This window comes from Microtus ochrogaster, linkage group LG9 (assembly GCF_000317375.1).
Source record: "Microtus ochrogaster isolate Prairie Vole_2 linkage group LG9, MicOch1.0, whole genome shotgun sequence".
Lineage (NCBI taxonomy): Eukaryota > Metazoa > Chordata > Mammalia > Rodentia > Cricetidae > Microtus > Microtus ochrogaster.
Window position 1 is genome coordinate 3,286,512 of NC_022034.1, and position 10,675 is coordinate 3,297,186.

General features: G+C 45.4%; 1 protein-coding gene across 1 annotated transcript in view; it reads left to right on the top strand.

The window, feature by feature from the left end:
- The window catches only part of Dll1 (delta like canonical Notch ligand 1), a 7,780-nt gene extending 3,867 nt beyond the window's left edge, over positions 1-3,913 (top strand). The window contains exons 6-11 of the mRNA XM_005363338.3: positions 559-689; positions 820-989; positions 1,106-1,322; positions 2,385-3,183; positions 3,299-3,416; positions 3,515-3,913. Of these exons, the coding sequence (XP_005363395.1) occupies positions 559-689; positions 820-989; positions 1,106-1,322; positions 2,385-3,183; positions 3,299-3,416; positions 3,515-3,520 (1,441 nt within the window). The 3' untranslated portion in view covers positions 3,521-3,913. The remainder of the gene's footprint in view (positions 1-558; positions 690-819; positions 990-1,105; positions 1,323-2,384; positions 3,184-3,298; positions 3,417-3,514) is intronic.
- The last annotated feature ends 6,762 nt before the right edge of the window (positions 3,914-10,675 follow it).

Genomic DNA, 10,675 nt, shown 5'->3' on the forward strand with positions numbered 1-10,675 from the left:
TCTTCTTCTTCTTCTTCTTCTTCTTCTTCTTCTTCTTCTTCTTCTTCTTCTTCTTCTTCTTCTTCTTCTTCTTCTTCTTCTTCTTCTTTTCTATGAGATTTTTCTATGTACCCCAGAGAACTTTCTATGTAGTCTAGGCTGGCCTTGAACTCATAACCCTTCACTGCAGGATCTCCATGCCACATTGCCTGGTTTACCTTTTCTTCTTGCCCCCCCCCATATAAAACATCCCAGGGAGTCAGTTGAGTGGGAGATGTTGCTCTAATAAAGGTCTGAAAACGTATAAGCTCATACTTAATGAGAATATACAGGTCTCAGCTAAAAAGTTTGCATGGGAAATGAGATTTCATATCCATAGTCCTTGTGCATGTTAAAGAAAACCAGGATATCCACCGTGCCCTTCATCTGAGAGGGGACAACAGCTCAGGGGTTTTCAGCTAGTTCTAGTGATGCCTGGTTTGAGGACTGGTAACTTCTTGTTGCTTCTGGAGATATTGGTGTGTGAGAACACTCTTGTGAATCTAGAAGGCAACATGATTGTGCTTTGCTTTTTCCAAGGTGCAGAGTTGGCTGGCAGGGCCGCTACTGTGATGAGTGCATCCGATACCCAGGCTGTCTCCATGGTACCTGCCAGCAGCCCTGGCAGTGTAACTGCCAGGAAGGCTGGGGGGGCCTTTTCTGCAACCAGGGTAAGTCCCTCCCTCTGTGATTGCCAAGTTCTCTCAAAGCAGCCTGATGCTCACTTAAAAAGTAGATTCTTCCTGTGTTTGATCGTGGGCTTTTCCTGCCCCCTTTCCTTTCCTGTCTCTACCCCGGCAGACCTAAACTACTGCACTCACCATAAGCCGTGCAGGAATGGAGCCACTTGCACCAACACAGGCCAGGGGAGCTACACGTGTTCCTGTCGACCTGGGTATACAGGTGCCAACTGTGAACTGGAAGTAGATGAGTGTGCTCCAAGTCCCTGCAGGAATGGGGGGAGCTGCACGGTGAGTCGTGGGCACTGTGCTGTGCTACCTGAAGACGGATGGGATTGTTGGTTTTAAGTAAAGTGTGTAGGTTCTTGCAACAGCTTGAGAAAGACTCTTGTGTCCTTCTTGTTCAGGATCTAGAGGACAGCTACTCTTGCACCTGCCCTCCTGGCTTCTATGGGAAGATCTGTGAGCTGAGTGCCATGACTTGTGCAGATGGCCCCTGCTTCAACGGGGGGCGGTGTTCAGACAACCCTGACGGAGGCTACAGCTGCCATTGCCCTTCGGGCTTCTCTGGCTTCAACTGTGAGAAGAAGATGGATCTCTGCAGCTCCTCCCCCTGTTCTAATGGTGAGGGTCGATGGGATGTCTGGTTACTGCCTCCAAAGGCATATGCTTTCTTATTAGAGGAACACATTGCTCTGGTAGTCATCTTGGGTTTGTAGATTCCCTGAATCAGTTCCATGAGGATTTGGGAGGAAGACATGCAATCAGGAGGATTAAGTGACACATTCGTGGTGCATGAAGTGCCCTGGTCAGCAGGCCACAACCCAGTCAGGGTCAATGTTCAGGTGCCTGTCACCATCCACAGCTCTGCAGGCTCTCCTCCGATAGAGGAAGCACAGCCATTGTGTCTTTGGGAAGGGAGTCTCGCTCCAGATAGCAGTTAGGGTACCAAGTACGAGGAGTCATGCTTTTTGCACCATGAACCTCTTGCTGGTGGAAGAGAGGTCAGGTACCTAAAATAGACTCAGAAGGGAGATGGACCCAATAGTTGCCTTTCCGTCCCTTTTCTCTTCCTCCATTTTTTTTCTTTCCTTCCAGTCTCCCTCCCTCTCCCTTTCCTTGCCCGCTTTCTCACTGTCTTCATTCTTGTGTGCCTTCTCTCCTGTTTTCAGTCCTCCTTTCTCACTCACTGTGCTGTCAGCAAATGTGATGTTCCCTGTAATCCTTAATTTCTCCCCCTGTAACCTGGATCTGGATCTGTAACCTTTGTCCGGTGGCCGTGAGAGGAAGGTAGTGATCAGGCAAAATGCCATACACAGTGCTGTCAAAATACTGATCTACAGACTGGACATGGTGGCACAGACCTGTAGTCCCAGTAACTCCAGAGACTGCAGCAAGATGGTCAAGTTCAAGGCCATCCTGCCAAATCTAGCAAGACCCTGTTTGAGGCAGAAATGTGGGGAGCAAGGTACTGGTGATGTAGGGAGTTTGCCTAATTCAGGCAACAAAAACAAAAGCTCTTATTATTTCTAATGTGTAGGTCTCGTCCTGGTGTATTTGAGACCCTAAGATACGCAGTGCAAAAGCAAACTATCATTGCATCTGTGGTATGTGTAAATCAGCTTGTCTGATTGGTGATTAAACCTCTGTGTGCCCACAGATGACTGTGCCTCCCCTGTGTTCCAGGTGCCAAGTGTGTGGACCTCGGCAATACCTACCTGTGCCGGTGCCAGGCTGGCTTCTCTGGGAGATACTGTGAAGACAACATAGATGACTGTACCTCCTCCCCATGTGCCAATGGGGGCACCTGCCGGGACAGTGTAAATGATTTCTCCTGTACCTGCCCGCCTGGTTACACGGGCAGGAACTGCAGTGCCCCCGTCAGCAGGTGTGAGCACGCACCCTGCCACAATGGGGCCACCTGCCACCAGAGGGGTCAACGCTACGTGTGTGAGTGTGCCCAGGGCTATGGTGGCCCCAACTGCCAGTTCCTGCTCCCTGAGCCACCACAGGGCCCCATGGTGGTGGACCTTAGCGAGAGGCATATGGAGAGCCAGGGGGGGCCCTTCCCCTGGGTGGCCGTGTGTGCCGGGGTGGTGCTTGTCCTCATGCTGCTGCTGGGCTGTGCTGCCGTGGTGGTGTGTGTCCGGCTGAAGCTACAGAAGCACCAGCCCCCACCTGATCCTTGTGGAGGAGAGACAGAGACCATGAACAACCTGGCCAATTGCCAGCGTGAGAAGGATGTTTCTGTCAGCATCATTGGGGCTACACAGATCAAGAACACCAACAAGAAGGCGGACTTTCATGGGGACCATGGTGCTGACAAGAGCAGCTTTAAGGCCCGATACCCTGCTGTGGACTATAACCTCGTTCGAGACCTCAAGGGAGATGAAGCCACCATCAGGGATGCACACAGCAAACGTGACACCAAGTGCCAGTCACAGGGCTCTGCGGGAGAAGACAAGGGCACCTCAACACTCCGGGGGTGTGTGCTTTGAGCTGGGCAAGGAGGGCAGGAAGGTCTTTCCATAGTCTGGATATGTCCTTGTTCAATCACATTCCTGTGTGTTTATTATGGTTCTTTCTACTCTTCCTTCCAGAGGAGAGGTCCCTGACAGAAAAAGGCCCGAGTCTGTCTACTCTACTTCAAAGGACACCAAGTACCAGTCGGTGTATGTTCTATCGGCCGAGAAGGATGAGTGTGTCATAGCAACTGAGGTCAGTGTGCAACGCTCTTGTCACAGATGTGGGTAATAGGGAGAAGGTCTGTTTCTTTCTGAAGTTAACTTCCTGTCCTGTCCCATGGGCCTTTCTAGGTGTAAGATGGAAGCGATGTGGCAAAATTCCCATTTCTCTTAAATAAAATTCCAAGGATATAGCCCCAACGGATGCTGCTGAAAGGAAGGGAGGCCCCAGGGACTGCTGCTGAGAAGCGGGCTCAAGTGGAGCTGGTTCTCTCGGAGTTAGCAGAGGTGCCGGACACTGCCAGCCCGGGCTTCGGCTGCCGCTGCACTGCCTGCTGGACGTTCCCATTGCACTATGGACAGTTGCTTTGAAGATTATATATTTAAGTGGACGAGTGACTTGATACGTATAGGAAGCACGCACTGCCGACATGTCTGTCTTGGATTACTATGAGCCAGTCTTTCCTTGAACTAGAAACACAACTGCCTTTACTGTCCTTTTTGATACTGAAATGTGTTTTTTTTCTAGACGGAAAAAAAATGTGTGTTATTTTTTTGGATTTGTAAAAATATTTTTCATGATATCTGTAAAGCTTGAGTATTTTGTGATGTTCATTTTTTTATAATTTAAATTTTGGTAAATATGTACAAAGGCACTTCGGGTCTATGTGACTATATTTTTTTGTATATAAATGTATTTATGGAATATTGTGCAAATGTTATTTGAGTTTTTTACTGTTTTGTTAATGAAGAAATTCATCTTAAAAATATTTTTCCAAAATAAATATAATGAAGTACAACCTCGGGTGCAGTTTCTAGGCATTGCCTCCTCACATATCCGTTTCACAAGACCATGAGAAGAGGAACAATGTCCGTGTCTTTATAAAGGCCTTGCCTGGTGTCAGTGGAGAAGAAAGCATTCCTTCTGCTTTCTCTGGAACTCTGGATTTGCCATCACAAGCGGCCTTCGTTAGAGAGGCACCTGCAGTCTCGATGTATCTGAGTGGTACCGAGATATTTTAAAGATCTAGTGACTGCCTGCAAACATTATACTTTTAGAGACTTGGAACGAAGCTTCACTAGGGTCAAATGTCAGTTAGTCACTTTGAAATCACCATGGCGAAACTGTTCTGTCTTAGAACAAGGCTTACTCACTTCCTAGTGAGTTTATTTCTAGTTCATTCTAAAAGCTAGTGGGCTAGTTAATTCAAGCCATCACGGTGGGAAAGAAAGTAGCAGTGACCGTCTTCTTTATTGGCCACCTACTGTATGCCAGGCTCTCATTATATTTCACTCATGAGACTGGTATTATTATTTCTACCTTACGGGAGAGGACAGTGGAGCTTGGGGCGAAGTCACTGGCTCTGGAGTCCCAAGTAGCTGTAACATTAAGATCCAGGCAAACATGATCTGGGGATGTAGGACCTATGTTTTTAGTCCTTCCAGGGAATCAGTACAGAGTCAGATCCCAGATGGTAAGTACATACTGGGGAAGAGGGGGCCTTACTCTTGTGTACAAAAGGGTGAAATAGTGGGAGGGAGCCTTCCTCATACGGCTAGCTGAAAAAGCAGATAGAACTTTCCATATATCAGTCTTTGATGCTGAGGGAATGAACACTGCTGAGAAGGCACAGCCCACAGAGTCTTCTGTCCTGATCATCTCTCGGCATAGTTCTCACTGAGGACAGCCTTGGCTGTTACTAATGAGAGCGTCTCTAGTGAAGTAGTAAGAGGCCCAATCTCCCACCCACCACTTCCTCAACAGCTCTCTTGCTTACTTAGGAGCTCTTTGTATCTGGGGAGCTGGCGGGTGGGTAATTTCTCCTTCCATAAGTGGTCAGGGATGAGCTGTGGCTGGTACGTTCATCACACCAGTTTCAGGAGAATGTAACATGCTAGGATTCTTGTGAAGCCCAGTCTACAAAAGTGTTTAAACATAACACTGCTTTCATCTTCCCAACCTTGTAAAAACCAAAGGATAATTCATCTTTCATCTGGGGAAAGCAAGTGACCTGCTTAAGAAGAAGGTAGGTGGCTTAAAGCTTCTGGCTAGGAATTCAGGACCCTAGTAGAAGCTAAACTGTGTGTGTGTTGGTGCAAGTGGTTTTTCAGAGTCTGAGTTGATGCCACTTATAGTGAGAAATTCAAGTACATCAGTTAAAAACAGCCATATAAAAGCCCAGACAAGAGTGGGCCAATGGTGACTCACAACACCAAACAGCGCCCAGCCATGTTTAGCCTCTGGTCATGCCTGCCAAGGCCTGCACTCTGCTTTTCTCCAAGTATGCCATAAGGAACGAGGAAGGAAGGAACAATGATGGTGTAAAAATAGAAGATCCTTTTTAATGGGAATAATACTTGAGCTGGATCTCAGTATTTTTCAAGTTCTGAGGAGTGTTGGAGTATGGCTGGCTGCCAACATAGTAGGAAAGACCTGTGCCAACATGAATCCAGTGGTCAGAACAGGAGGCTCCAACCCCCGCCCCCCAACTTCCTCCTGTCAAATCCCATAGCCAGTATCTTTGGATTTCAGTAAGACTACAGGTTGGGATGGAAGGGAGGGAGGGTATAGTCTTGTATCTTAGGGTTTCTGTTGCTGTGAAGGGACACCATGACCACACCAATTCTTATAAAGGAAAATGTTTATTTGGGGAGGCTCTCTTACAGTTCAGAGGTTCAATCCCTTATCATCACGGTGGGACATGGTGATGTGCAGACAGACATGGTGCTGGAGAAGGTAACAGGAAGTGGTCTGTCTGACTGGGAGTAGCTTGAACATAGGAGACCTCAAAGACCACCTGCACAGTGACACACTTCCTCCAATGAGGCCACACTTACTCCAACAAGTCATACTTCCTAATAGAGCCACTCCCTTTGGGGCCATTTTCTTTCAAACAACTACATCTTACTTATAGGTTTTTCTTACTTTCTTTTTTGTTTGTTTGTTTGAACTTCAACTTTGTGCTTCCAGAAGTGTGTGAATACTGGAAAGAAACTTATTACTAAAATCATAGTCTATGAGGGCTTTCCATTTCATCATTCTCCACGTGGATCAGATACTTTCCAGTGAAGGTGAGTGCTTACATCTTCACTCATTCAGAGCTTGCGTAGACTCCTGGGTGGTTGTCACCCAGTGGAGACCGTTGTGGCCTTCTCTCTTGATATCACAGCGGAGGGAACGGTGCTGAATGTGGCTGGCTTCTTGGCAGGGCTGTTTCACAATGCTTTGTGTTCTGAGCACCTTTCTCCCTTGCAGAGTCCTTGTCTGCCTCCTGCGACTTGTCTTTCTTCAACCTCCCTGGTTCCTTTGGGTGGAGGAAGAGCAGCAACTGCTTTGTTAATTTTGTGCCTTCATGAAGTTCAAAGTAATGGCAACCACCAAAATAGAAGTGTGCTGGCTTTGCAAAGGCTTCTTCAAGGGCTCAGGATGTGAACCTACTCATCCAATGGGCAGAACTCCACAGGTGTACTTACTGCTTTGATCTGATAGCTGTAAATTCAATGCTGCTCAACAATGTGAGTGACAAAGTATTTTTTCCTCCAAACTGAACCTGCATTTGATACATCTCTAATCACACGATCAAGCAGAGGACCACAGGGGGCTAAGAGCCTCCTCAAGGAGAGCAGGGTCTATATTCAGCATCCTGGGAACTATGTAGGTCAGCTAAGCTGCTGGGACAACAAAAGAATATACAGAGAACTGACAAATTAACAGGGGATGATATGTATCCACTGACTGCAATGTCTAGATCTGGTTTCTGTTTCAAAGAGTTTAAAAATTTATGAGCAAACTGGAGAAACTTAAATGCTGCCCAGATACCTCAGTGGTTGCAAATGTGTACTTACTCAGTATTTAGGTGTGATATATTCTTCTTTTGAAATCAATAAAAAGAAGAGTCCTTTTCATTTAGGGAAAAACTCTGAAGCGTTTCTGAATGAAGTAGTATGGGTTAGAAAATCTATTTCAGGCCCCCAGATGGGATGTGCTAGCAAGTGGGGGTAGAACAAACCAGGGGTTACACCAAGTGGTTGAAGCTGGATAAACATAGCTGGAGTCAATTTTACTTCTCTCTCGAATGCTTGAAACTTCCCATAAGCAGACATTTTAAGATGAGCTTTTCAATGACTATGTGTGTAGTGATCTTTCTGTGGGCTGTAATGTTCGAGTGTGAGGGGCTTAAGCGAGGTTTTCTATTTATTTATTATTTATTTATTTATTTATTTATTTATTTATTTATTTATTTATTTATAAGATTTCTGCCTCCTCCCCGCCACCGCCTCCCATTTAAGCGAGGTTTTCCATCTTGGCATATGCATCTTTCAGATGGGAAATCTTATAAAACTCAGGGTAAGCAGTCTTGGTTGGGTGCAGAGAGTAGTTCATTCAAGAATTTTCATAGCAGAATCTTGGGTCTAAACTCCACTCCATGTGGGCTCTGCACATGATCTAAGTGCTCCACTGAGCCTACAGCTAGCCAGTGATGCAGTCGTGTGGGACTGCTGAAGGTCCTGTTCCTGCTGCTGCCACTATGTTGTTCAAACACAGTGGCTCACTAATCTCAGCGTGTGCTGAGATGAATAATAGTTTCTATGATTTCAGCACAGGGTTTCAAATTCTTAACTTGGCCTCTTGGGCCTTGGTGTAATCTGGCTCCTGACTGTCCCTGGTATTTCAGCTCATGTTCTTCTCCCTTTGACCCTTTAGCCTTTGGCTCTATCCAAATAGGCTGTGGGAAGATCCCTAAACCTTGTACTTTGGAAGTAATTCTCCAGCTGCTGATATGCTGTGTTCTCTTGTCATTCTGATCAACTCTCTGAAAATGCCCTGCAGTCAGGAAGCCTTGCCTGGACATTTGATCACGGTCAGTGTCCCAAGAATTTGTAACCATAACTTGAATCCAAACATAGAAATTATCTGAGCATTTGACTGTATTCCTTTGTTTTTATTCCGAGAGCTGGTTGTGGAGATACAACTCAAATACACAGTGAGTGCCTGTTTACCTGGTATTGGGTAAGCCGAGTTTGCTATTTCTCAGCCTATGAACTTTTTGAAAAACACCAGGAAAGATAGAGGGTACTATTCTGACTATAACATGGCTCACACAGGAGGTGTGCTAGGAGATAGACAGTAGTGTTTCTATTAATGCAAGATACTGGAAGATTCCCTGACATTTCTGACATTTGCCATTTGAAAACAAGCCAGAGACGACTTTTTAAGAGTATTGTATCCCTGTAGAATATTAGTGTCTTAAAAAAACACAACAGGCTGGGCGGTGGTGCCGCATGCCTTCAATCCCAGCACTCGGGAGGCAGAGGCAGGTGGATCTCTGTGAGTTCGAGGCCAGCCTGGTCTACAAGAGCTAGTTCCAGGACAGGAACCAAAAGCTATGGAGAAACCCTGTCTCGAGAATCCAAAGAAAAAAAAAACACAACAGTTTTGTATTTATGTTCATTTGCATTACATCACTGCCGAAGGTGCCATCATTAGATCTTCCATCTGAGCTAAAGCAATACACTCTCTTTTTTTTTTTTTTTTTTTTTGCTTCTTAAGAGACATCCAAGTCTTTGTAGAAACCTTTTCTGGATACTTACTCTTAATATTTCAACTTAAATAGAAGTGATATTGACTGCTGGAGGCAACCAGAATGAAACCGTGTTGTAGGATATATCATATCTTTTTTTTTTTTTTTTTTTGCTTCTTAAGAGACATCCAAGTCTTTGTAGAAACCTTTTCTGGATACTTACTCTTAATATTTCAACTTAAATAGAAGTGATATTGACTGCTGGAGGCAACCAGAATGAAACCGTGTTGTAGGATATATCATATCTTGCACAGAAGGGAAAAACAAGACTAGGATCACTCATTAAAGTCTTAACAGGGAGATTGAAGATACAGGAAGAGGAAACTGCTCAGGATTTCAGGCTGGGCCTCCTGCTGCAAAGGAGGAACATGGCACAGTGTTCATGACTGGCCAAGAGGTGGTCACTTTTCAGCAGACATTTAAACCCAGCTAATATTCATACAGCCATGGCCCTTCTTAGGACAAAGCTTCTCTGACTCTGTCCAAGAAAAAAACACCATTGAGAATAAGCTAGGTAATCTTATATATGTTAACTTGAGCTTCCGAGTTATCAAAGGAGAAGGACAGACATATCTGCTTTGAGGTCCTGGCTGTAGAACAGACCTTTGACAGCTGAGTCTTGCTTTACAACTGGATGTGGACATTTGATGAATAAAATCAGAAGTTTGTTACTTTCTACCCCCAGCTCACCACCTTTTAGACATTGCAGATATCAATGGTGGTTCAAACTGTGGGTTCTACTTTGGTCTAGATGTTCAGGGTCATTTTTTTAAAAAGTAACCTGAGCTGTATCTTTGATAGGATTAGTATTGTTTCAGAGGAGTAGGGACAGGGTAGGTAAAAGGAGGGAGGAACAGAGGGGTGTGAGAAATAGGGAGGGATGGAGGAGGGAAAGCAGGTTTGCTCTTAGGTAATTTTCCCACTTACAGAATTAACAAGCACCATCCCTTTGTGAATTAGAATGGTGCTGGGTGTGGTGGCACACAGCTTAATCCAAACACTTGGGAGGAAGAAGCAGGCAGATATCGGTGAGTTAGAAGGCATCCTGGTCTGTGTAGCAAGTTCCAGGATAGCCACAAAGATCCTGTCTCAAAAGGAAGGAAACAAAAAGAATTAAAATGGTACCAAACCAGCATAATTTTTTAGCTGTGTTATAAACACTGATAACCAAATGTAAATGTAGCTCTCACCCTTAGCAAAAGTTTCTTCTCTTTGCTAAAGATGGAGACTATTACAGAAAATCATAACTAGTCAAAATACAGAGAACAACTGGCCATGAGATACCCATCCCCACTGGGTACATCTACAGATCTACAGCACAGCTCCTGAACCCAAGGCTCAGGGAACACCCCCAGAAAGTGGATCAGAAAGACTTTAAGATCCATGGCCGGAATTCTGCTGTGAGATTGTGTCTCCTAGAAATGACAGGGAAGCCACACCAATGAGACCTCAACAATTTGGCTACCTAAACAAGACCTGAATGAGGACTGCACTAACAGACATGCTAACATAAAGGGGCTGTCTCATGGGGCTTCGCCCCTAGAAGAGAAACTATAGACAAGTAAGGAATGTTGAGAGAGGGAGACTCAGTCTTTCCCAGGGATGAGCCCCTGAAATGGTTATCTAGCACCAAGTGGTCAACCCAGAAATCATATCTAGACAACCAACATTGAACAGGGTCAGCAGGACCTGGGCTCATTCTGAGACTATA